At 39.5% G+C, this 27,351-nt stretch overlaps 2 protein-coding genes across 10 annotated transcripts; one reads left to right on the top strand and one right to left on the bottom strand.

Annotated features, from left to right (window-relative positions):
- Window positions 1–754: 754 nt before the first annotated feature.
- IL20 (interleukin 20) lies at window positions 755–9,310 on the top strand. Of its 4 annotated transcripts, none has more exons than XM_081865278.1 (6): window positions 755–864; window positions 2,163–2,360; window positions 2,493–2,558; window positions 3,674–3,826; window positions 6,676–6,750; window positions 7,760–9,310. In XM_081865278.1, the coding sequence occupies exons 2-6, from the start codon at window positions 2,205–2,207 to the stop codon at window positions 7,835–7,837; spliced, it is 528 nt and encodes a 175-aa protein (XP_081721404.1). In that variant the 5' UTR covers window positions 755–864; window positions 2,163–2,204; the 3' UTR covers window positions 7,838–9,310. The 4 variants fall into 4 exon arrangements, with proteins under 4 accessions (XP_081721404.1, XP_081721406.1, XP_081721403.1 ...); XM_081865280.1 differs by having other exon boundaries at window positions 2,242–2,360; XM_081865277.1 differs by lacking the exon at window positions 755–864 and having other exon boundaries at window positions 1,952–2,360.
- LOC309343586 (interleukin-20-like) lies at window positions 4,716–25,812 on the bottom strand. Of its 6 annotated transcripts, none has more exons than XM_081865276.1 (9): window positions 25,281–25,812; window positions 24,632–24,714; window positions 20,586–20,667; window positions 19,529–19,592; window positions 17,304–17,486; window positions 15,211–15,273; window positions 13,706–13,858; window positions 12,449–12,520; window positions 4,716–4,843 (listed from the first exon to the last, which is right to left on the bottom strand). In XM_081865276.1, exons 5-9 carry the CDS (start codon window positions 17,442–17,444, stop codon window positions 4,772–4,774), a joined length of 501 nt encoding a protein of 166 aa, XP_081721402.1. In that variant the 5' UTR covers window positions 17,445–17,486; window positions 19,529–19,592; window positions 20,586–20,667; window positions 24,632–24,714; window positions 25,281–25,812; the 3' UTR covers window positions 4,716–4,771. The 6 variants fall into 6 exon arrangements, with proteins under 6 accessions (XP_081721402.1, XP_081721400.1, XP_081721398.1 ...); XM_081865274.1 differs by having other exon boundaries at window positions 4,722–4,843; window positions 12,449–12,523; XM_081865272.1 differs by lacking the exon at window positions 4,716–4,843 and adding an exon at window positions 6,972–7,489.
- Window positions 25,813–27,351: the final 1,539 nt, after the last annotated feature.

Genomic DNA, 27,351 nt, shown 5'->3' on the forward strand with positions numbered 1-27,351 from the left:
CTATCCAAACAGGACTAAATATGGGTGAATGGCATTCAAATCCTCTGAAGAACACTCTACCTTGATTCCTAACCACCAGAGTCTTTTCAGATATATTTTTTAAAAAAACTTCAACCTCAAGGTTTTTGGCATCTTTGCTAATAGGACCATGTTGTAGTGAATATCTAAATCTATCACTTAGATCAGGAATGAGGAACCTGTGGTCCTCCAGACATTATTCCTATCACCCCTGACCATTGGCCCTGCTGGCTGGGGCTGATGGGAGTTGGAGTTCAACATTTGGAGGACCTCAGGTTCCCCGTTCCTGTGTTAGATGTTCTGAACACCTGGACCATTTTCACAGAACTGAAAACAGATTGTTTTCCCACAGGGCTAACTTCATATTACGTGCATTCTTTAACCTCATATCTCTTCCCCCACAAAAAAATGAGAGATAGATGAGAGGTTACTCCATAAAATATGTAGCATTTGCAGATGGGCCCACTGAAATTGCCATTTTGGCACACATTTGCCATGTACCGTATATATAAGGCTAGTAGTCCTGTGTCGAGCTAATCTGGAAATAAAGTTGGCAGTGTAAACAAATATTCTGCTGAAAGGCATGTATCAAGAGTACTTGATGTATTTTCTACATCTGTGTGGGGGTGGCATCTTTACTATATGCCAGTCATCTCAGTGAGAAATGTGTGCACTGTTCTAGGAAATCTGTTTTGGCTGAGTAAGCTTGTACATAATCAGGCGAGAAATCCAAAGGGGATTACTAAGCATTTCATTATCTTCACTTATCAGTATATAAGTGGAAGACAATCTCAAGGACAGGTACACAATGATTACCAATAAACAGGGAAGGCATCTTAAAACACGGTAAGATATTTCTATGATCTGTTTTCATGCACTTTCACAATACTTGTAAGATAATAGATATATCAGATAGAAAGACAGTACAATACAGCATTTAGATAGATGATAGACAGATAGATAAATAATAGATAGCTATCTGAAATATATGCATCTTGTTGTATGCTAATTAGATTATTCACGGTAAAGGGTCATTTTATAACATGATTTTAATTCTTCAAAATTTAAGAGCATTCTCCCCCCACCAAAAAAAGAAAAAAAAAGAAATTCATTTCTGATCTTCTATGTCCATTTTTGTCTTTTCTTTTGTATAGTTTCAAAAAATATCACATACTAAAAAGGTGAAGAGATGTTCCATGCAATGAACACTATTATGTACATTAAGGACCCCTGTTTAAACTGCAGCTCCCTGACTTGTATCTTAACTTGTATAAGCATGTTCACTTGTCTTTCACACTGGACAAACTTGCCATAGGAAACACTGGTACACTACCAGGGTACCTGTGGCAAACACAATCACCATGAAAAGTGTGGTGTTGTGGTGTGTGTTGAGGGCTTCATTCAAATTTGACTGGAAAATGGACATTGATGTGCATGAAGACGCTAAACATTAATATGTTTATTGAGAACTACCAACTGATTCATTTCAGTGGGACCCTTTTTGAGTCAAAGATTCACGTTGCTGTTTTTATGTTATCTTTTCTTTTCTTTACCTCAGAAAAAAAAACTTGATACTGTTTTTCCTGTTTCCTGTTTGTATTTCTTTCTGCTTTTGAGACTTGAAACCCTTATTGCAAGCAGTTCAGGGGAGGTTGTGCTGTAATAACTTGCAGAATCCAGGAGGTCCTTAAACATAAGATAAACTTTATTAACTGTTTACAGAATGAGGAATCTATGTGAAAAGGAAGCCATATAGCTTCTCTATTGCTGAATCATTCCAGACTCCTCTTATTCACTTAAGCACAACACACTTCTTATCTTCACAACAACCCTGAGAGGTAGGCTAGACTGAGAGTTGTTGACTCATCATCCAGCAGTAAGCTATGTGGCTGAGCAGGGCTTGGGTCTGAATGGCTTTCAAGTGAGAGAGATGCATGTACTGGAACAAGAGATGGGGAAATATATAGGCGTTGCAAGCTATTTACCATACATCATATAGAAAAGGTTGGTGTATACATACTACTGAAAAGAATTATGTAGATGAGCCCCACTGTCCAACAAGCATCTTGCAGACCTATTAAAAGACCAGCATGTACCTGTACAAAGTAGGGCTGCCTCACAGGTCTTTTATTTCCCATTAATAGCTCTCCTGGCTGAATAGTGAATGTTTTCTACCCAGTGCTGAAATGGAGGGAGGCTACATTCTCTTGCTTCTGCACACAGCCTTTCTGCTGTGTTTGATCCCTACCAGCAGCCTCAAACAACTCCACTTTGGGCACTGCATGGTATCTGTGGATATGTATGAAATGCGGAAGGGATTTGGAGACATCAAGGAAATGACTGTGAGTATTGGTGGAAGGAGGCTTCATACGTGTTTGGAATTGCAGTGAATTTCGTGTGGGAAGCTTAGTCACAGAGACAAATCTTGATGGATCAATTTATAGTACTGAACTTTTGGGTTTCTTCTTCTTCAGCAGTCTCAAGATCGGCACACAAGCATCCGCCTCTTACATGGATCACATTCTCTTCAAAATACAAAGGTATCTCCTCTAAGCCATTCAGTGATTAAACTGGGGGTGGGAGGAAGAAGACGTGTGTGTTTGATTTGGCAGACTTTTCAGATTTTCTTGTAAATCTTTGTCCTTGGAAACTTGTTGGTATAAGATTTCTGTCCCTTGCACATTCTGTTCTCTTATTTGGAGAAGTGCTCATATTCCAACAAAATATTAATCTTAAAAAATGGAGGTGAAAATAACTCCTGTTGAACTCAGTAGAGGGATACAATTGGACTGAAAATCTTTCTTTATTCAGAATGTGTCTCCTTTGTGTGCCCTAATATCTATGTCTTTTGTTGATGATGACATATATGCATCTCATATGTTCACACATATGGATTCTAATATATTGTTCTCCCGTTTACACAATAGTGCCAAAGTTGACAATAGTTCAGTAATCAAAGCTAACAAAGTCATACTGTGGTACCTCGGGTTAAGTAGTTAATTTGTTCTGGAGGTCCGTTCTTAACCTGAAACTGTTCTTAACCTGAAGCACCACTTTAGCTGATGGGGCCTCCTGCTGCCGCCGCACCGCTACAGCACGATTTCTGTTCTCATCCTGAAGCAAAGTTCTTAACCGGAGGTACTATTTCTGGATTAGCGGAGTCTGTAACCTGAAGTGTATGTAACCTGAAGTGTATGTAACCTGAGGTACCACTGTATAAGTAATCAGGGACTCAAGGATTGCTGCTTGATTAGACTCCAAAAAGGGTTTTCTAAGATTCTGTCCTGTGAATTTTCACACTGATTATTAGTTGCATATTCTCTGAATATATGCATTCCAATATTTGCTTTATTTTATATTGGTATTTTATTTTATAATTGCATTTAATATTTAATTAGATTTCAGGATTAGATTTTTGACAGGTCATGGCTGACATTCAGTGGAGTTTAGTATTAGTAGTATTTGTTACTTGATATATATGCAGTATTTGAAAGGTGACATGAAATTTAAGGAGATAACTGTTTAAGATATTTCATATACGATAACTGAGAAAATCAAAATAACTGTGAATTGTCAATAAGCCTCTGATTTGAACTGTAATGCATTATTCAATGAAATGTTGCCTATTCTAATAAGTTATCCTGATTTGCTTTAGTCTGAAGACAGGTGTTGCTTTTTTCATTACTTGTTGAAATTCTACCTGGTTAATGTCTTCAATCAATGCACAGAAGGAAGCAACTTTCATCAAAGGAGAGTCAGCAGGATTGCTAACAACTTCCTCAGTATTAAGAAGGAACTGACACTCTGTGTAAGTTGCAGCAATGAACAATCTATAGCAGTAATGGGCATACTTATAGTAGCTTTAGTACATAATATCAGTAAAATCATGCATGCACTGAAAACAGCTAACCAGATTACAACTCATACAACCTTGGAATAAGTCTATGGGCTTTCTAACTGGTCATAATGGGTTTCAGTTCTCCCCTTCTGGGGTCAGCCAAGACAAGGAAAGTGCCCAGAACATTGGTACCAGCTTTTAAATACATATCTTGTAACTTTCCTGTGGGTTTTTTGTTGTTTTTATGGGAACTAACAATCTGAGTAGACAGTCCTATGCATGCCTACTCAGATATAAAATCCTATTGAGTTCAATGAGGCTTACTGTAAAGGAATGTAGGATTTAGCTGGGAAGCTCTTTCTAAAAATTTGCAAAGCAGTGCAGTTTTTCAAAAGTTCATAAAGAAGGAGGTTGCAGGACTGTGCCAAATTTTAATAAGGTTTGATATGTGAAATTTACAGGAGGGGGAAACCCCACATTCCAGACTTCCAGGTATTTTTTTTACACTTGTTTGTAAAACAATTGTTTGCAAAGCGGGGGAGGGGAGGGGAATCCCCAATTTTTATTTATTCCTAGCCAATTCAGGATCATGTAGTCACAATGACATGTATCCCATAAGATATGGATATATCATTGAAGGGAGAAAGACAAATGAGCATTGTGAAAGGCAGGAAGCGTTTTTGACTATGCTAAATCTACATGAGGATGGGAAGGAAAAAGGGAACATGTTCTTACCACCTAAGCGACATCACAGGCTTCCATCATTATCCAGTTTAAGTTCCACATCCTTCAGATGGAATGATATGAACAGTCAGATGCATGTTTGATTTTGCATCCCGTTGAAAATAATGCTGGACGAATGGATAGCATTCATTACCAGATGTGTATCCAGAGGCAAATCACGATGCATTCATTTCAGTCGAATTGGCGTTCAGGCTCAAAACTGGATGTGTGCCCCAGTCCACATTCTGCTCCAATCATGCACAACTGTGAAAATTAATCAATGGGCACAAATACTCTCTCATCAATGGGCACAAATCCTCATAGTTTCCCCTTATGAACAGTTCCATATTTTTTTTCACAAAGGGGTGCAAAAATTGTCAACAAGGCAGCATGTGTTTTTGGAGTGAGGAAAATGTTCGTGAAATCCCCGCCCCCCTCTCCATTTCAGCTCAGTGTTAAATATATAACTCCAAATTGGTGGATGTTTTCATTATGGCAGTACCACTGCTACAAAGCTTCCTTGAGGTTTTCAGTGCATCTCAGATGCATTTTGTGGGCCTGAAATCAGCAATGATCCATGGTTTTAAAAAGGAAGGAAGAAAAACTCAGCAGATCTGTAAGAACAGCAGTGATCAGAGAGCTTTCCACAAGTACATCAGACCTAGTGGGTTACTAGATAACCAGAAGTTCTCTCTCTCTGCCCAGAGCAATCACGTGGGTTAAGGCTTTGGTTTTCAAACTGTAGGGAGGGACCTTGAGAGAAGAGGGTAAATGACAGACCCTCCAGAAGTGAGCAGTAGTCACTGAATACTCAACTCAGTGGAACTTATTCCAGAGTAAGCTAACAAAAGAGATGAATGGGCAAAATTGCTGCTGAGGAATAAAATGCATGCAAAGGGTTGCCATATTTCAAACAGGGGAAATCCGGATGGAAAAGTTGTTGCACTTTTCCTGGAAAATTGCAAAAAATAATAATGAAGTTTTCGAGCTATTTTTATGGAAAATAAACAAAACAAACAAACAAACAAAATACTGGGTTGCCATACGTCCAAATTTTCCTGGACATTTTAACAATTTCCACCCAGACACTGCTGCTGCCTACATTCCGGATATGTCCCGGAAATTCTGGACATATGCCAACCCTATACATGCATATGTGGGGAAAGGAAGGGGGAGTGTTCCTACATTATAAAGCCCTCTAATATACCTTCACCTTAATATATAGGTCTTGACATGAGGCCACAAATGGCTGCACATGAGCATCTCTGCAAATTTGAATAAATGAATTGAGCTTGGTTCTGGGGCAGGGGGAAAGTATGTTTAGAAGGAAACCCTGCTTTCAAAGTGTTAGAGAAATGTTGAAATAAGTGCAAGCTCCATGCAGAAAACTTGCCACCCTCATAGAATTGTCATAAGCAGTGGATGTAACAAGCAAAAACAAAATAATTACATACACAGATGTAGCACAGCTGATAAAATGGCTTTAACTCTGAAAAACTTCAGATAGCGTGTCAGATGCCAGTCCCTTGTCAACTTCAGTTATGTTGCCCATAGGTACATGGATATCAACTCCATCTGCAAGAATGATTCCAGGATATATATTAAAATGGGTTTTGTGTCTTAATAACATGCATTCAGTAAACCTAAATTCAGATTTGTAATTTAAAATTGGTCTTCAGTAAAGTGCCAAAAGCTTCCATTTCTTCATTAGCCTTTGCAGTAGTGTCAAATAATATAGCTCTTTGATGTTCTCATTGCTACATTTTCTTCCTCCTTTGCCTGACGTGGCATTTGATGACCAATTAGCTTTGTACAGCACTTACATGCATGAGTGGTTACAGCAGACTAGGAAGAAACTGCTTCTGCAGACCCTCTTTTCCATATTTTATTAAATGGATCTCACCACATATTTTTCACAAGTAGAGAATAGATGTGCTCACATACCAAACACAATAATTTAATAATTCAGCATTTGTTTTTGCATTCAGTTCAGCAGTACTGTGAATCTTGTTCCTCTTGAAGATATATGTTTGAACACAATATACATGAAGAAATATGTCTAAACATAATTTATTTAATACATTATTTTCCTTCAGGATACTGTCACAACATGCTCCTGTGGGAAGGAAGCCAATCAAAGATATGAACAAATCCTGAATCAGTTTCAGAGGGTAAATGTGTTTTCACTTTGCAATTTAGCTAATGGAATGCAGGTGCTCTCTTAAGCGGGTTGCAGGAGTCTGGTGTTGACCTGAAATTTGGCACGAGACCAGCCTGACTGGAACCCTTTCGTGTCACTCCAGAAACTGTCTTCATGGCTTGCTCAGAAAAACAAGCACAGCATTTCCCAAGCCTAGCTGGCAACCTAGGATCTAGGATCTAGAGTCCACTGTCAAACAGCTCTTACTGTCAAAAAGTTCTTCCCGACATTTAGTTGGAATCTCCTTTCTTGAACTTGAATCCATTGGTTCAGGTCATACCCTCCAGAGCAGGAGAGAAGAAGCTTTCTCCATCTTCCATGTGAGAGCACTTTAGATATTCAAAGTTGGCTATCATATCTCAGTCTCTTCTTTTCCAGGCTAAACATACCCAACTCCCTCAACCATTCCTCATGAGGCTTGGTTTCCAGACCCTTGATCATCTTGGTTGCCCTCTTCTGTACATGTTCCAGCTTGTCAATATTCTTCTCAAACTGGCACCCAGAGCTGGACACAGTATTCCAGGTGTGGCCTGGCCAAGATAGAATAGAGAAGTACTTTGACTTCCCTGGATCTGTGTGGACACTGTACTTCAGTTGATGCAGTCTAGAATAGCATTAGCTTTTTTTGCTGGTGTATCACACTGTTGGCTCATGCTAAGCTGAACCATGGCAGAACCAGATGAAGAGAGCCATAATTGGATCTTCTGTCTCTTAAAGAAAATAAAAGCAAGTCAGCAAGGAAGGAGGACACTTTGGATTGAGAATGTAAAATTTCCCCCTTGCACTGATATAAATTGTCCCCAATCCTGCAGAAGCTGCTGTTTACCCTGTTAAGGTACCCATACTTACATAATTTTCTGTTACACCTTGCTGTACAAGCAGCTACAGAAGTAATGCAGGAGACACCAGAGATATGTCATTTGTTATCCAGTATTCACACTGGTTGTTTGGAAAGTTTATCATTTCCTGTTCCTTTTCAGATGGACTCACACTCTGCAGCAGTTAAAGCCCTTGGGGAGCTCGACATCCTACTGGATTGGATCGATAAGACAGACTAGGAAAAGGCTGGACACGAGAGTGGGCCACACAGAGGAGATGAAATGAATTTAATTTTGTGAATCCTCAAAAGCTTCATCCACTAGCATTGATGTTGAATATCTGCCAAATGCTCCAATATCTGATACTGGATATCTATATTTGACACCTGGCAATAACTTGTAGTACTATGTAACCATCTCATGTAATATTCAACTTCCCTTGTCTCCTCCTTTCATGCATCCCTAAATCTGTTCTGGGTTTTCCCTCAACACTTCAGAGCAGATTTGGTCTGCTCTGAGGCCTTGGGGCACTTGCAAGGGAAAGAGGGGGGAGTCCCATTGTGGAATCATAAATCCTTGCACTGTTGGGACAGTTACTTGGTGCTACATTGGGTACAAGGAAACATTTCTTCTTCTTAACATGATTTATGTGTCAGACCCAGGTATGTACAAAGTTCATTTGATCTAGTGCAGTGATTTAGTTAGTAAATTACTAACTAAAAAATGTCCCAGAGAGTCCCTCAACTCTCCAGGGTTTATGTTTCGGACAGCACAGGGGAGAAGGAATTGATGAAATTTGGCATTTCTACAAGCAGAACATTCCACTGCTAACCCCATAAATGATCTAGTATAGTACTAAATAATTATCAGCCAATGTTCATGGCTATTGCACTTGCAGTTTGTAGTATTTCATGATATGTCGTAGTGTTGGTGTTGACATTATTTATTAATAAATATTTATTTATTGAGCATGTTTATATCATCCTGCCTTTCCAGCCAAAAGGATCAGCAAGGTAGCTTCACCTCAGCATAAAAGCAGCTTGCATTATAAAGAATTTTTGGTGGGCTTCTTGCGGGAGATATTATGGTGTCCAATCTTTTAAAGGACTTGAAACTCATACTGATACCCACTTACCCGGGAGTAAGCCCCATTTAAGGCAGTAGGGTTTACTTCTAAGTTAAAAAAAAGCATTGTGTTGTTGTTTTGCGATAGGTTTTGATGCGGAAAACTGGGGGAGAGGCTGGTTTCATCTTTATACATTTTGTTTCTGATTCTGTAAGGCTGCGAGGCAGGGGACTGCTAGGGTGAAAGCTTCATTCCCTCATTTTATTTCTTATACACATATTTAACCTCACCCGTAGGACAGAGTTGTAACATGTTGTGAGGAGTTCTGAAGTGATTGAATACATTTTGTGTGTGGTTATGTGGTGTTTAGTATGCTCATATTCTTTGAAGTGTAGGGTTGGTTGTAAAACCTGCTCCTTTCAGTCACTGACAAAAGCTGTCTTTGCCAGTGCTTGTTATCCTGAGAAGTTGTCTTTCCCAGTTCTAAGAAAGCTGTGTTGTCTCAGAGCCCCCAACTGGCATAACCTGATGAAGGAAACCTTTGGAGAACTGTGTTGGAGTGCAAAGGATTCCCCTTTTTGTATACTTCATTATACAAATATCACATAGATGCAACAGAGAAATTTGTGTAAAATGTATGGTATTAAGTTGCAAAACAAAAAAAAGTAAATCTCACCAAAGCATTAGTGCTGGATGCAAATTTATTGCTGTATCTCCTGCCACAACAAGAGAATTCAGGGAAGCTCAGGTCAATACTAAATGTTTTCTGAATGTGAAACATTTTGGAAATATATTGTTTTAGTAGATTACACAAAAAATGTGTTTCTCACACACAATCATCCATTTAGCAATACAAAGAGTAATACAGCAGGTATTATTTCAAGACAAGTACAGTAATGTATAGCATTTAATTGCATTAAAATCAAATGCATTGTGTAATTATGGCTGTAATCCTAAACACATTTACTAGGGAGAAAGCCCTACTGAGCACAGCTGCACTTCAAAGTAGACCTTGTACACCACCTTGCTTTCATGAATGGCAGTAGTGAAACAATATATAATTTATAGTTATACAGCAGAATTTTCTGCATATAATTTATATAAGTACTGTATAATTAACAGGTGGAATTGGTCCATCAGATGTTTTGTTTTTGTCCCAACTGAAGTTGATCTTATTAAGAGACTTCCTTGTCTCAGCTTTGTAGTATATGAAAACTCACAGTCTTTAATATATTTACAGCACAATCCTATGCATGTTTACTCAAAAGCAAGTCTGCCTTACTTCAGTGGAACTTATTCTAGGCTCTTGGTGATAGGGCTACATCCCTCACATTCAAACCTTAGCATATTTACTATGACGTATGCACTGCTTAGTGATAGCAGCCTTAAATTTATAAGCTTGGGATCCAGAATTCCCAGGAGCAGATCTCAGCTCATAAGACACTCCTACAGGAAGGAAGAGTTGTACAGGCACTTTTCACTGCTTCCTGCTTCCTAGTGCAGCCCCTGTGCCATCTGAAAAGCTGCTCTAGAGGACTAGGGCACTCTCCAAAACAGTGTGGGAAATGGTGGTGGGCAGGAAGAGGGAACATTACCACCTCTTTTCTTCTGCTGGGAGCATCTGCTGGATCAAAGCCTGTTCCATGATGAACTAGTCTAATTTAAATATTAATATTTCAAGATTTATCAGTAATAGCTTATATTTGGTTCCTACAATCAGTTTACCTATTTGCTCCATTTTCTATGGACATGATTTCTTTTAGTGTGTTGCATGTGGAGATACAATGGATAGTTTTCTTCATATAAAAGTTGATATGTTATTGAACTGGTAGCAGCCTTCCCAAGGTATTTCATATTGGACAAAAGTATCTTTCAATTCCCCTCATATAGCATAATTGCCCCTCTTTTCCTTTCTTGGCAAGAGTTGTTCTCTCTTACAAAATGTGATTTTGCACATATCCACCCATCCACTATAGATACTTCTTCTGTTTCTGACTTACCAATAACCCAGCTATGCCACCATCCTACAAATATATTCCTTCCCTTCCCTTCCCTTCATATTATATCAAAGTAATTGGGGTTCATGGCTATATTTGTTTTTGGGTTTTAGAATCCCACATCCTAATGCTCAGTGAAAGATATATATATATATATATATATATACAGCAAACATGTGAAAAATACTAGTTCCAGGATGACAAGGGACAATAATGCACAAATTAATAAAAACAAAATGATAGGGAGTTGTGGCCTGGACATGTCTAACCATGAACACATGCAGCCTTCCAAGAACATATATACACACTTCTTGAAATGAGTGAAAGGTGTTCAAGAGCAGACATGTTTTGAACAAACTGAACTCTTGCAACAGTCCTGAAATCCAAACAATTGCCTTGATTTTTCCCCCCACTGTCCTTTGCAAATCGGCAGAAATGTGATACCTGGATAGCATTCTTCTCCAGTAGAAGGAAGGGTGTGGGGAAGAATTTCATGAAATCTCAAGGAAGAGATATTACTGCCTTTTCAGCTCTCTGAATCAAAGCCCCTTCCACATATATAAGCCACTACAACGGGTGCCAGGGGTCCCTACATGAGCTGGTTGCTTTTGTGTTGGGAGTGTTCTGTTCTGGAACCTTGTCTTCATATGCATAAATTTTGTCATCAGGTCATAGATATTTTGAAAACTGCTTTAGGAATAGTTAAAGTTTAACAGAAATGAATGTGCTTCCAGCATAATACTTGTTGGTATCCATGAGAGTGTTTTTAAATAATTGTGATAGAGATAAACATGCAGGGGGAAATATGTAGATAGCAATCACCTATTCAGGGTTGGGTTCTTGCTGCTGTTTTCAATGTAAGCTCACTGGAAGAGAAAAACTATCCATAATGTAGCTTGAAATGCTTTGTTTTTAACAATATGTTTTGCCTGACTCCTCCTCATTTAACAACGGATGGGTGCACTGGCAAGCTACTCAGTACGACTCCTGCCTAGGTCTTGTGGAAAGAAATGGGAGCTGTCCAAGACAAGAGCACATATGCTTTACAACAAGATGTGGTTTGATTTGGTTTTGCTGCTCATTTAATTGTAGAAAGTCTTGCATGGTTCGAGAGGTGGTGCAATTGACTCGCAGATGAGCAAAGAGAATGTGGGAAATTGCTACCTGACTGGAGCAGAGGTGCTGTCCCCAAAGCTAACTCCGTAGAACTGAACTTTGGAAGACGCATAGCAGTCCTGCTGCTAAAGTCAAACCCTTCCTGTTCAAGTACAGGGGCTGCGTGTGTGCATCCTTCAAGCCCAGCACCCTATGCAGTTCTTTAAGACACAAGAGGGCTTTGCACCTTAAAGCATTGGGGGGAATTGGTCAACTGACGTGTGCCTGCTCAACCATGTTGCAGTCTAATGGGCACCCAGGTGTTTTTCAAAGCCTCCCATCTAGTGCCCACTAGGGAAGTGCCCACTTTTATCTCCTTAATTCTCTAGAATGGACTATGCAACACAGAATACTGATTCTAATTCTAATATGCCTCCAGCCAATTTAGCAGGATATCCAGTTCTCCAAGGGCTTTCATAGCAGCAAGTGTAACATCCATCTGGAAGTTAATTAACATGAAAACTTGGTCAATAACAAAAGCATTTGGGGGTGGTACATTAGCATTTGGGGGTGGGATGTAAACATTCCCCTTTAGTCACCTGCTGCCTTTATTTTTGTTGTTAAGATTAATATCATAATCAATGACCATTTCTATTGCACTTTAAAGTTCAGGTTGCAGTCCAATCAGTTTACCTGTTCATAGTTTCTGATGATCTGCTGATATTTGTTTGTTGCCTCTTCCCCACAGGTGCACATATTTTCATCCTGCTGGGAAATTATAGTAAGAATACCCATTGGCATAATAAAATTCAGTAGAGGTTTGGGACATACCAGTTTCATCAGCTGCGTTTTATCAGACTGTACTACATACAGAGAATCCATCACTACCACTAATAGTGGACTTGGGTGGCTGATGGAAACAGAACCAAAGTGGGGCTATGGAAAAAAAATCTTTCTATTCTTAAATTCAGATCTCTATATCAGCTTGTATTCTTTTTTTGAAAAAGAAGTCCTTGTGAAAATTCATTAGATAGTGCAAATTTCTCCTGATATATATGTTTGTATGCAATTTTGCTTAATATACACAATTTTGCAAAACATTTCCTCCTAAAATAATGCATTTTGTACCATATTTTCACCATATTGAGCCCAGTCCTGGCCAGGGAGGGTGGGATATAAATAATTTTTAAAAAATTATTATTATTATTAGCATTAGCATTTTAATGGAAACTTTACCACTGTGTGTGTATTTTTATACATGTTACTTGACAAGAGAACTACAATATAAACTTTGGAGAAGTCTAAACAAAATTAAATAATTTCTTCCAGTAGCACCTTAGAGACAAACGAAGTTTGTTATTGGTATGAGCTTTCGTGTGCATGCACACTTATTCTGTGCAAAATTCAAAGGATGGCTGTGTTTCAGTTCATATATTGTAAATGTAAGTTAGATAGATTCACCTTTAATGGAAAAGAAAAAAACAGAAAACTGAGGTAGAGGGTAAGGAGTTTGCCCTGCTTGTGTGTAATGGCCAGCTGCAACCCTGAATGAACAGCTCTTGTGAGTATGGCAGTTACGCTAAAATATTCTGTGGCAGGCCTCAATTGTTATCTTTATTTCAGTAATGCTCTATGGTAGTTTTTCAACTTTGGGGTCAGAACTGCCTGCTTGTGTACTTCTCTGCACATTCCTGCTAATTCTCTACATTAGGCATTATCTATTGCATAATATCTTTAAAATATATCACAAAATACCACTCAGTTCTCTGGCAGTATCTCCTCCGAAGAAAACTGACCCTTTTAAGTGGTTCACATTCTATAACTTAAAGAAGGCAACAGTATCGTAATGAACAAATCTGAAGATTAATCAGATTAATTTACAACCCTTCCTAATACACATTCAGGGCAATGAAAATATGATAATTTCCACAAAACCAACATGTGACTTACACACACTCTGAATTTCTTCTCTATGCTGAGGAAGGAGTTGGCTATGCCACTGATTTTCCGATTGATGTAAAGACTTCCTGTCTCACAGTGCCTGAAGACTTTGTCCAGGTAAAATCTTAAGATGCTATGAGCAAGGCAACAGCTGTCTAAAGTCTCCAGGGAGAGAGTTTGGATTTATTAAACACTGTAAGACAAAGCTTCCAGACAATGGCAGTTGTAGTTTTTTCAGAACCTTTATTCAAATTTGCATTGAGAAAAGGCTTCCCACACACCAGCAAGGAAAACTGATAAAAGCTTATATCCTGCTCCCACCATCCCAGCCCCGCAGCAGGTGAACTTGTATCATATCACAATGGGTTGTATTCAGCTTAGTCATATGCAGAGTAGACCCACTAAATCCAATAGACTTTACTTAGTCAAGCCTATTGTTTTCAGTGGGTGTACTCTGAGTGGATGCAAACATTATTTTAAAGCATTTGTTGTTGCATTAATGCAGTGTTTCCCATCAGCCAGTGGAGAGTTCTGTACTACTGGAACTGCCAGATTAATGCAGGTTGAACTAATTAATTAAAGAGTAAAAAAAAAATCATGCTGTTGTGGGAAGCAGCTCAGATCTACATCTAAGGCCACTTTCCAAAAACATCATTTTCCAATTGATGCATGTCTTGGTTGGGAATGCTGGCATATCAGCAAGACAAAACCCACCTACATCATTTACAAGGTTTTTTGCCCCCCTCCAAAAGCTGTAAAGGTAAAGGTACCCCTGCCCGTACGGGCCAGTCTCGACAGTCTCTAGGGTTGTGCGCTCATCTCACCCTAGAGGCCGGGAGCCAGCGCTGTCCGCAGACACTTCCGGGTCACGTGGCCAGCGTGACAAGTTGCATCTGGCGAGCCAGTGCAGCACATGGAACGCCGTTTACCTTCCCGCTGGTAAGCGGTCCCTATTTATCTACTTGCACCCGAGGGTGCTTTCGAACTGCCAATCCTAAAATAGCCTTAAACATGGTTTACACATCAGCAGTAGGTGTTATACCGTTAAATGGCCCTGGGCTGGGGCTACAAGCATTCCAAATACGTTTATCCGGAAGTAAAGCCAGTAGGGGTTACTTCTCAGTGTAAATGCATAGAACTGCCTTATTTGTTTAGAAGACATATACAGCAACACTCTGCACAGAATAGCAACTTAACATTCAGCATGGCATTTCAACCCATCTAAAGCCATACCATTCAAGAAATGTACTCTCTTTCTAAAATTCTTTTTAAATAAAATGCTCATGCAGACTTACAACAGATATCTAAAACCAACCAGCCAAGGGCAAGAGAGATGGCAAGGGAGTTTCAGACAAAAGTAGACTGAACTGTTCAAAGTAGGATGAACCATGTGATCGTTAATGTTCTCTTAAATCAAAATCTGCTTGCTTTCCACAAGTTGATTCAAATATATTAATAGTGATATCATTTTGCTACAGAAATTTCAAAGAGATATTCTAACTAGTAGCACTTACTCGAAAGTTATGCAGAGAATGTGGGTGCAAAATGCTTGCTGTTCTGATAGGATCTCTGGCTTGCTAAATAGGGAAGAGAGATGATCCAGTCTGATTATGTGCTTTTTGCCACACCGATCATTAAACAACTACAGCCCAACAGCACATAAATATAGTTTAATATAACTGTAGGCTTCAGTTTGAAAAAAGGTAACAAATCAAATGATATCTGGAGGATAAAACAACTGTACTTTCAAATCAGCCATATTTATATTGTCACTGAGTCTAAGTATGCTTCTTGGTGCTAAGATTGCATTGGATAGTATTGCTAAAAATGTTAATGAAACAGCTTTTGGAGTGGAAAGATTTATGGGAACTGATAAAATGTGATTGTTAAAGTTGAGCTTCTGAATTGATTGAAACAAAACATGGGATCTAGCAAACAATTCTGATCTAGCAAACAAGCACCCAACCAAGAATGTATGGAGGTAACAGTCATCTGGGTTTGCTGTAAATTTCAAAATAGTATGCTTAAAGATGAAAAACTTCAAATCTATTCTTTAAATTCAACACCCTTTTCTTTCCCCACACTGCACAATAGTGAGAGTAATTCTACTGAAACTTCTTACATTGACTTTTTAAATGTTCAGAGACTCCACTTTCTTCAAGCAATTTGAAGAAATTCTGCAGGGGGAAATGTTTCTTACAACATAACTTTAAAGCACATTTACTCATATGAAGGTCCCATTAGTTTCTTCTAGGTAAATTTAGGACAGCCAGCTAATTTTTTAATTTGAGCAATCTAATTTAGTTTAAACCCATTCAACCTGCATCCACAATTCAGTTTTCCAAATCAACTCATGGATCAGTTTAGTAATTAAACATTTGCAGTAATTGTGTTTGCTGGTGTTGCTTCTTGTCCTGTCTTCAGTGACAAAATAGAACAATCACTTGTTATCTTTCTGGTGATTGTCTTTTAAATATATGGATATTACTAGCCTACACACAACTTAGAAGTTTTCTCTATGCTGAATTAAATGTGGCTATACCAAAACAGCCATACTATGTTTTCTTTTTCACAAGGGTTGAAAAGCACCCCTTATTTTCCTCATGCTTTGGCATTTTTTGCAAACACACCCATGTTCTCTTAGTGCTAGGGTTGCCATATTTCAAAAAGTAAAAACCAGGACACCCCGAAAGTTGAGCACAGCCTTTCAAAAATCCCCCCCAGACATCAATTCCACCTTTGAAATCCTGATAATGTCCAGGACGTATGACAGCCCTATTAATGCTATACTTCACAATTTCTTCTTTTTCCTACAGTCCTCACTCTCATTTGCATACATTGTCATTTAATCCTATTGGTTGTGGTGGCCCATGTGAATTTGACGATGATATGTAATGCAATGCCATTGTGGACATTTGGAAACAAAATCAATTGGATTTAACAGTAAGGTGAGTCAATGAAAGGTGTGAGGGAAACAAGGAAGAAAGAAAATATTGCCAAGAACTGTAAGCATGTGCCAAGTGAATACAATGATGCCAAGGAAGCAATGAAATGATTCTGGTATTTGGCAAAGTGAGGATTTATTTTGCCACAACCCATTCAGCTGTGCCATGAGTGCTACATTTGACATAAATACTGACAAAGAGAATATTTGACACAAACCTACTGAATACAAAACAAAACAAATTCCTTCCAGTAGCACCTTAAAGACCAACTAAGTCAGTTCTTGGTTAGTCTTAGTTGGTCTTTAAGGTGGTCTTTAAGGTGGTCTTTAAGTTGGTCTTTAAGGTGCTTCTTAGTTGGTCTTTAAGGTGCTACTGGAAGGAATTTGTTTTGTTTTGACTATGGCAGACCAACACGGCTACCTATCTGTAACTGGAGCTACTGAATACACTCAGAGCTGCCAATCTTTCCTCCAATTTCTTGCTCTTAAAAGTCATCCCTGCCCCCCACAGCTATCAAGACTTTTGGACCTTTATGAATTGTAAATGCTCAACTCAAGGAGTAATGCAGGCAAACCATTATCGTGTTGGCTTCCATATGTCCTCTGCACTGAGTTTAAAAGAGATTGGCTCTTATGATAGAAGGAGAAAAGAACAATACTTACAATGACCTTTTTAATTGTACCAAAGCATTCCCGGATTTCATGAATATTCATTGAAATGCTGCAAGGTCCAAACTGGAAAAACCTGTCCCCCAAAACAGGTGGCAGCAGGAGATAGAGAAAGAGGCTGAAAAAGACTTGCATAGTCTGGAAAATGAAGAACCTCTGGGTGGCTAAAGTGTGTTCCTGTTAAGAGGGGAAATGTTTTTGAATTATTATGCTTCATGCATTATCCGTGAAGTGCTAATCATCATCATCATCATCATCAATTTTTTTTAACATGACTGGTCACAGGTGGCTCAGATGTTAATCTGATCCAGACATGCAACTTCTTGTATTGTTTTATTATTTTCACCATGTGCTATCTGCAACTTCTCCCTTTATATTTTACAGTGCGATAGTAGTGCTTTCTGGATAGAACTCTGGAACAGAAATAAGATATCCAATAGCAGAAAAAAATTGGCTGGGTAGGTTGAAAACCAATGAATATGCAACTGCTGCTGATAACTGCTTTGAGATTTTTTTCTACAGTCAAGCAGTATATACATTTTATTAAGTAAGTAAGTGCAAAGTGAAGCCTGTTAAGGGTTGGTTGGTTGGTTGGTTGGTTGGTTGGTTAGTTAGTTTATATTTACAAATATTTGCTGTTGTGGATGCCTTGTTGAGATTTCTACATTGCAGGGGATTAGACTAGATGATCCTTGGCATCCCTTCCAAGTCTATGATTCTGTGATTTTATGAATCACTGGCATTACCACACATATATACAGGAATAGGTTGCAAACTTGACTTTAACTTTACAAGATAAAAAATTGAGTTCATAGTAGAAAGGTCCCTGGAGCCAGCAGCTCAGACATAGTGTCTTCGAGTGTCTACTCTCAGTGGGGCTTATTTTCAGGTGAGTGTGTATTGAACACAGCTTCAGGACTCAGTGTTAGGAAATATTAGTAGAGGATTAGACGTGAAAAACTGTAGCACCTTTATATTAATTGATAATTACCCACTACAATTCTGATTGGTCCACTTTAAGGTATGGGAAATGATCAAGAAGACAGGTGATCTTCCATTGAAAAAACAGAGGAAGAATGGGCTCCCCTCCACCCGGGCACCTTTCAGTTAACCAGATACTCAGCAAAACAAAAGAGAACCACTTCTGTCACTTGATAAAACTAGTAACTTGCCACCTGCAGCTCCCTCCTCACCCTTCCTTTGAAGGAGGAACCTGCATCCAGGACCATGTCACCAACTTCTAGGGACTTGAACAGGGATTGGAGACCCTCAACCCTTCCAGATGTTGCTGGACTCCAAACCCTATCATCCCTTACTATTGATCATGCTGGCTGGGGATGATGGGAGTTGGAGTCCAACAACATATGAAGGGCCACTGACTCCTCATCCTTGTATTGCAGAAACTGCCACACACCCATCCATGTATCTGAAACATCTTGTGTTATATTGGATTTAAATAATTGAAAATCTTATTGAAAGCCAATCTTGACTAAAATGTGGTTGATAAATGTAATCATTAATAAATTAATTAATAAAAAGATGGATTAAAGGATTAAGAGGGAAATATTTTGTTGCTACACGGTAAGAATGAAATTAATAAACATATAATTTCATTTTACTCCAAAAGAAGTAATTATTGACCTTATGGTACAGAATTAAAAGGAACAGAAAATTGGGTTGGGTTTTTTTTTACTAGCATTAGATCATTTTTAAAGATTTGGATGAATTTGTGGAGTTAGAACTAGTAATACCCAAGTATAGCATAATCCTATTTAGTGAAAACTAAAATTTTAGATATCAGAGCATAGAGATCACTATTTTTATAGTTTGATGTGCACATTCAGATAGTATTTAACTGGTTTATAAATTGTGAAAATAGATTCAGAAACCAATTCCACTGTAGCATAATCTCATAGCATTCCTGACTCAGAAATTAGTCTCTCATGTAGTTAGTTCCAATCCTAATTCTGGAAGGTCAGTCCTTTATTATGGCCTGTCAAAAAACACTGTAAGTTTACAGCAGCTACCTGGATCTTTTCATGCATACTCATCACTCAGTTGAAGCATATTGCTGCTGGTGCAAAATAACTTTCAAACAAGATCAACTAGATATAAATGCCTGTATGGTATAACTGCATATGCATATAAGCAGGGAGGCATGTTGTAATTACCGAAAAGTAAGCCAAATGCATAAATATACATCTTGGATAGTGTCTTACCTTAGGCTTTGATGTGTAGATGCTTGCCTCTTGATTTGATGATGAATCTGAAAATGTCTGATGGTTTTATAGAGGTAAAGAGCGGAAATCAGTCTTTGAGGTTTTTTCTATGCGTCCTTTTCTCAGTACTCCATTTCCACAAAGTTTTCCTGTATTTGGGAGTGGGAATTTTGGAGTTTCCTTGTATTAATTCGATCAAAGATTAAAGGTTGAGCTTCACATAGCTGTCCCTTTTGCCTTACCTATCAACTAGCAGGTATACATTGGCAATGAATTCCAAAACCCTCTATCTGCTATTGCTTTTGTCTCAGGAGCAGAGGGTTGTAACCAACACTGGCAAAACAGAATTCTACCTACCCAATATAACACCAGTCATGGCCCAACTGCACTGGCTGCCAATTAGTTTCCAAGGTCACTTTGAAGTGCTGGTTTGGATCTATAAAACTTTCTGCAGCTCAGGACCCCAATACCTCAAGAACCACCTCTCCCCATATGAACAGACCTAGATTTATACCCTGCAATCGTCATCCGAGGCACTTCTTTGTGTGCCCACTGCATGGGCAGTTAGAGAGCCCATTTGTGGAACGCTCTCCCCAGGGTGCCTTCATTATATATCTTTAGATGTTAGGCAAGAACATTCTTCTTAAACCAGGCCTTCAGCTGTTAACCAATCTATGGCCTTAAAACAGTGTGTGTGTGTGTGTGTGTGTGTGTGTGTGTGTGTGGTTATTGTCTTTTTAATTATGTGTGAGATCATAGAATTGTAAAGTTGGAAGGGGCCGCGAGGGTCATCTAGTATAGAGTATGGGGCCAGGCAGCACTAGGGATTTGCAGTTCTTCTAGATTACTTTGCTTGGTCTAGTACAAAACAGCATTTCATGTACATGATATCAAATATAGTAGGCTGTGTTCTGCTGGCACTTCCCATCATGGTCTATTTAGCATTGTGGAGCTAAAGTGGAGGAGAGGGCAGGTACCTCCAGGAAGAGAAAAGGGGGTTCCTACAAGAGGCATTCTTTTGGATTATGCCACCCATTTTGTTCCTTAGGCAGCCTACCTTCTGGAAATGCCCTTCTCTTAAAAGATTGATTGATCCACCTGAGAATTTCCTTCTTGCATCACTTCAGCTGCTGCTCTGCCTGCAAGGAAGATGGAAACTGTGTGTCAAAGAAGGCTGTTTGCAAATGCTGCAGAAAATGCAACTTGAAAAAAGAGACAATGCACATATTTTTGTAAACTAAGAAATCATATATATATATATATATATATTTGCTTTCGTAGATTTTCACGGGTACAGGAATGCAGGTTTTGGTGTCCTCGGGTGTCTTCCCGTGTAAAAGTTGGGGTGTCTAGGCGACGTTTCGACGAGGTCTCACTCGTCATCTTCAGGCTGGTGCTTTCGGCTTCTTGTTACTGGAACAGAGCAGGATCTCAGTGTTTGAGTTCCTATAAATACTGTAGAGGGGGTGTGGTGTATAGCCTCCAATGTTCTGGGCAGAGAGGAAGTTCCCAGGCTAGTGTGCCTTTTCTTCTTTTGTTCCTTAATTACTTGAGAGATATCTTGAGTGATTTCTTGAGTGATATCCTGAGTACCACTTAGGTGGGTCATTAGGTGTGGATTAGTTGTTAAAGTCTTTGTGTCTTGACCTCTTGAACTTTGTGAAGAGTTTTCCTGAGAAGATGGCTGTACTGTACTTAGTTGTGCTCTGGCTTGGCTTCGTGTATAGGGGCGAGCTGTGGTTTTGTGGCTTGTGTCAGCCAGATCTGTGTAGGGATTGCAGGGGGGTGCAGCATCCGGAGGTGCCACCATGGATTGGCTACTGGATGGTGTCTGTAATTCATCTGTGGAGAGGGTCTGGGTTTGGGTCTGGTGTGGTTGATTGGTGTTGGCGTTCTGTGTGCCTCTGGATCTGGTGTCAGTTTTTGTGGGGAGGGCTAATTTCCAGATGTCTGGCAAGCGGGATGTGTCGTCACGCTTGTTCATGTTGTGAGGGTGTTTCTCTATCTCGATGGCTTCCATGATTATTCTCTTGTGGTGATGTTCCGTGTTAAAGAGCAATTTGGAATCTGCAAAATTAATTTCGTGTCCTGTTTCTTTCATGTGTTGGAAAAGAGAGGAAGTTTTTTCTTCTTTTTTGACGGCATTCTTGTGTTCTGCGATACGTGCATTTATTCGTCTGTTTGTTTGTCCAATGTACGTGGCTGGGCAGACTTTGCAGGGTATTTCATAGATCCCTTGGTTTTCCAACTGGATTTTATCCTTGGGGTTTCTGAGGATATTGGCTATTTTTTGGTTGGTGCAAAAGGCTGTTTTGATATTGTGTTTATGGAGGATTTTGCTAATTTTATCTGTAGTGCCCTTGATATAAGGAAGGAGGGCCATGCCATTGTTTTCTTCTGTGTCTTGGTTTTTGGGGGGTGTTTCCTTTTGGATTAGCTTCGTAATCCTGTTTTGCTGGTATCCATTGGCAATTAACACGTTTGAGAGATTCTGTAACTCAGTTGTCAAGTGGTCTTTGTCAGCCAGGCGTTTGGTTCTGGAGATGAGAGTCTTGGCTACGGAGTTTCCAAGGTCTCATCTACTCTCATCTCCAGAACCAAACGCCAGACCCTCTCCACAGATGAATTACAGACACCATCCAGTAGCCAATCCATGGTGGCACCTCCGGATGCTGCACCCCCCTGCAATCCCTACACAGATCTGGCTGACACAAGCCACAAAACCACAGCTCGCCCCTATACACGAAGCCAAGCCAGAGCACAACTAAGTACAGTACAGCCATCTTCTCAGGAAAACTCTTCACAAAGTTCAAGAGGTCAAGACACAAAGACTTTAACAACTAATCCACACCTAATGACCCACCTAAGTGGTACTCAGGATATCACTCAAGAAATCACTCAAGATATCTCTCAAGTAATTAAGGAACAAAAGAAGAAAAGGCACACTAGCCTGGGAACTTCCTCTCTGCCCAGAACATTGGAGGCTATACACCACACCCCCTCTACAGTATTTATAGGAACTCAAACACTGAGATCCTGCTCTGTTCCAGTAACAAGAAGCCGAAAGCACCAGCCTGAAGATGACGAGTGAGACCTCGTCGAAACGTCGCCTAGACACCCCAACTTTTACACGGGAAGACACCCGAGGACACCAAAACCTGCATATATATATATATATATATATATATATAATATTTAAATGGGCTTTTGAAGCATCATGAGTGAAAATGTCAGACTATCTGGTACTCAGCGGGACACCAAACTGCTCCCTTCCCTTCAATAGAATCAGACCACTGCATGGCAAACTAGTATGTTTGCCACCTGAAGAACTAAAACACAGTGAGAATGTTTGCATTTTATGAAGGAACACAGGAAGGAGAGTTTGAGGATATAAATCGGCCTGTTGCCCTTTCTTCCATAATGTCTCTGCTGTATGCTGTTCCAATAATCTTTATTTATAATTCTAACATTAAAGACCTTCTTGAAAAGTCTTTTGCCTCATGCTGAAGCCCAGGGTGGCCAATTAATAAATAATTTGCATAGTGCAGAAATTTGCACTGCTTAGATTAGTGGGGCAGGTATAAAGCAACTGTAACAAGGAAGCTACATTTTAACAGTGCCAGGGTATGGTTCGTTTTCAATACATTGCTGAAAAGTCACGTATCTAAAGGCCTTCAGCAATGTTTGGCGTTAAAAATTTGTAAAAATGCAACACAAATTTCCCTGAGTTTCCAGCTGGTGCATGTTGGGGAAACACCAAAGGAAGCAAAATACAGTACATTTCCCACCGAATTGTTATATTTGTCCATCTCCCCAAAATTCCCCAACAGTTTTTCAAGAAGAAGAAGAAGAGGAAGAAAATGATGACAACAGACATTATAATCACTTATTATTATGACCTACAGGTGAACAGAAGTAGAAGGTTAAAGTCCAGCAAAAAATAAAAATCAATCAACAGGAAGTATACACACACACACGTGTGTGTGTGTGTGTGTGTGTGTGTGTGTCTATTGTAATGGAGGGGCAGATAGATTTTTAACAGTGAGGTCAGTTATCCATTTCCTAAAATCATTGTCCACAAAGCCCTAAGGATGGGAGCAAATACTCTTCAGAACTTTCCCATCTTCTAAAAAACAAAATCAATTTTAAACACGCCTAGATAAAAAGAAGAGGAAAAAGACCCTAGACCTATTTGTTTGTAATTGGAAAGTTTCTTAGCTAGCAGGACCGTTCTCATGTGCTATTTTTATCCAATTATCCACAAAAGAATAGAGAATATTAAGTAAATCCCTTTAAAAAATCAACCCCAAACTGTAAAACAGTGGCATATAACCTCTGGCCCAATCAGGCTCAGTGGGAGTCCTAAATAGGCCCATAAGGTTGCTTTCCCCAAAGCATGCCCACCTGTCATATGCCTGACATCATATGTAATGCCAGGTGTGGGGCAAGTCAAGATGTAGCTGAGGGAGCTCCTTGGACATTGTGACCTGTTGACCCACCCACCTGATAAAGAGGTCACAGGAGTTGGGGGAGGTAAGAATCCAGCCAACCATCCAAATCTACTTCTCCATTCCTGCTGCAAAGACTGCTCTTCCAAAACAACAAAAACAAAAAATGCTGCCATTATCCTTTTGGAACTTGGTAGGATTCAACACCTCAGAATGAGCTACTGTGTCTTCAAATTTCCTCCACTTCTACAGAAAAGTTATAGACAGATCGCTTTGCTTTTTGGGATAACTCGTTTGGGTTTACAGACAGAAAGCTCTGTATGGCTTTGTAAATGTAGTTGCCTACAGAAGCTTGAGGAAGAAGCACTCCATGTCAAAAATAAGCAGATTTATAGAGATTTGTTCTGTCCCAGGTGCTTTTCACAGAAAGAAATGTGTGAATGATAAGTGATGGAAATTTGGAGGTATTGCTTACTACTGTACAAATTCTGCACTGCAAAGCTGTTCTCAAGGAAAGATTCCCCACATTCATGTGTTGTACCTTCCCACCCACCTGACAAATAATATAATGTATATTCTTTAGGATTTCTTCATTCTCTGCCATGTAATTAGCTAACACAAACAAACATAGTTTTTATTGGTTCAAAAAAATCACCTCCAACGGCTCAGACTCAGAGTAGATTCCTGTTTGGATTCAGTGTACAGATTCTCAAAAACACTGGCATCTATCACATGTGCCTATAAAAAAAATAATAATCACTTTAGTAACAAGTTTGTGCTATATTATCAAAACAGTATACAGTGGTATGAATACTATAAAAAACACTATGCAGAAATTAAACTCTTCCACGTGGACTCCCTTTCTCTGCAAAAAAAAATCCATGCTTTCATTCAAATCTTCCTGATTATATATTTTTTATTTCAGCAGTGTTTCTCTGGTTTCATAGGTACCCCACCATCTTTAGGTTCTACAGGCTGCAGAAGGAAAGATCACGGACAAGATACCTGATTCATGCTGGGTTCTGCTCATGGATCTTTTATGCAGAATCTACATTAGTTTTTTATCTTATCAAAATATGGTCTGTGTGGTTCCCTATATTTTTATTACTGTACTCATGATAGAGGAAAAATCTTCCTATGGCAACCACTTCCAGAATCTCTTTCTCCCATGGTTAATAATGCAGCCCTGCTTTACTGGCAAAACCCGCACACTGATCATTCAACACGTATTCTTAACATTCAATCTTAGACATATTCTTCAGGCGCCATCATTGTTGTTTTTTAGAGACCTGGCCAAGTCTGACCTCATTGGTTGATATTTGAATGCTGTTGAAGATTGTAGCAACTGCTTTCTTCTTCTTCTTTTGTATTATTGGTATTGTTGATGTATCATTGGTTTTTAATATTGTTTTAATTGAGTTTGTTGGCTGTCTTGAGGGCCTTTATGCTGTAATAGTAGAGCAAACAACAAACACACACATTATCATAGTGAGGGCCCCTCTGAATATAGCCTGGGACAAAACTTACAGGTGTGTGAAAGAGAGAGGGGAGTGAGAAAGTTTTGCCTGTTACTACTACCAACTCCATTTTGTAACACTAGAGGGAAGCAAACTCTCTTATTTATTTGGTGCAAGAGTTTCTGCTAGAAATGACATAACATATAAAACTGAAGACGTTTGTACTCCTGCTGCTGAACTGGTCTCCTAGGTTATGGACCTGTTAAGTCCTTACTGGAAATTCCAGTATCATAGGCAGGAATGTAGAAAAGATGTGCTCAGGTCTATTGCTAGCCTGCTCTTTGCAGTCTCATACCAGTTGTCCAGAGCAGTTAATGGCCATTGGTCTTACAATAGCTGTACCTTCTTACAATAGCTGTATCTGTCTTTGTCAGTGCAGAATTAAATTTGGTGCCCCCAGAAGGGACCCACTGACTCTGTTTGGGCATTCAAAGGCTGTAGCTTAGTTGTACGTTCTTTGAATGCCCAAGTAGAGTCAATGGGTTGGGTCCCTTCTGGGGGCATCAAATTCCGCTTGCTGGTTTCTCACAGGCATCCATTTGGCCACTTTGAGAACAAGAAGCTGGGCTAGATGGGCCTTTGGCCTGATCCAGCAGCCACTTCTTATGTTCTTTTAAAACTGTGGAGATTCACTGCCAGTCAGTGGAGCTGACAGTATTGGGCTGGATGGACCAGTGGTCTTACTTGCATAAGGCAGCTTCCTAAAGAGTAGCTCAGGGTATGGGGCTGCACACATCACTCTGTAGTGCCCAGTCTTCATGTACTGAGGCCAAAAGTCTGTAGGTCGTGAATGGCACAGCACATAGCCAATCTGCTGTTTCCACAGCACTGCATCAACCACCTTGCCTTTCAATCTCTCAGTTACCTGCCTCAACCTCCATCAGGCATGCAGCCAGGTATGCAACATTGCCCCACCTTACTAGTAAACGGTAAAGGTAATTTAAATAAACATTCACATTATTAGCATCAGAAAATGTTTGGAAGATAGTGAAATAAGATGGTGTATTTAATTTTATTTTTATGTTTTTAAGGTTTGATGTTATGTTATGTTATTAATAACTTTTTCTGTTGAGAGATAGCAAAGTGGGTGAAAATAGAAACAAACCAGAAACAAACCAGAAACGCAAGTTGGGGGAAGTCATAGATAGATATAGACTTTATTTGCGTAGCCGACAGGCCATAGCATCCAAGGACAAACACCAACAAAAATACATTACAAATATAGTTACCATAAAATCTTATGACCTATTAAAACCCTAGATAGAAGCTGGATTATCATTCATCCATGACCCTCTGTCCCATGGGTGGCGGCCTTGATCTCTCCTGCAGTAGGCTGAGAATTCTCTTAGTAGCCTTTTGAGGTCTACTTTAGTTCTTGTTGGGGGAAGTCTGGGAGGGGAGGGAGGGAGGAATATATAGTAAATGTTAAGAATTTGAGATGTATATAATGAACAAAAATGAAAAATGAATTTTTTTAAAAAAATTAAAATAAAATAAAAGGTAAAGGTAAAGGACCCCTGTCAGTTAAGCCCAGTCGCAGATGACTCAGAGGTTGCGGTGCTCATCTCGCTTTACAGGCCAAGGGAGCTAGCATTTGTCCACAGACAGTTTTTCCGGGTCATGTGGCCAGCATGACTAAGCTGCTTCTGACGAAACCAGAGCAGCGCACGGAAACGCTGTTTACCTTCCCGCCAGGGCGGTACCTATTTATCTACTTGCGCTTTTTTAGTGTGCTTGCAAACTGCTAGGTTGGCAGGAGCAGGGACCGAGCAATGGGAGCTCACCCCGTTGCGGGGATTCAAACCGCTGTCCTTCTGATCGGCAAGCCCAAGAGGCTCAGTGGTTTAAACCACAGCGC

Source organism: Podarcis erhardii (genome assembly GCF_964252035.2).
Source record: "Podarcis erhardii genome assembly, chromosome: 6".
In the NCBI taxonomy this organism is placed as follows: Eukaryota; Metazoa; Chordata; class Lepidosauria; order Squamata; family Lacertidae; genus Podarcis; species Podarcis erhardii.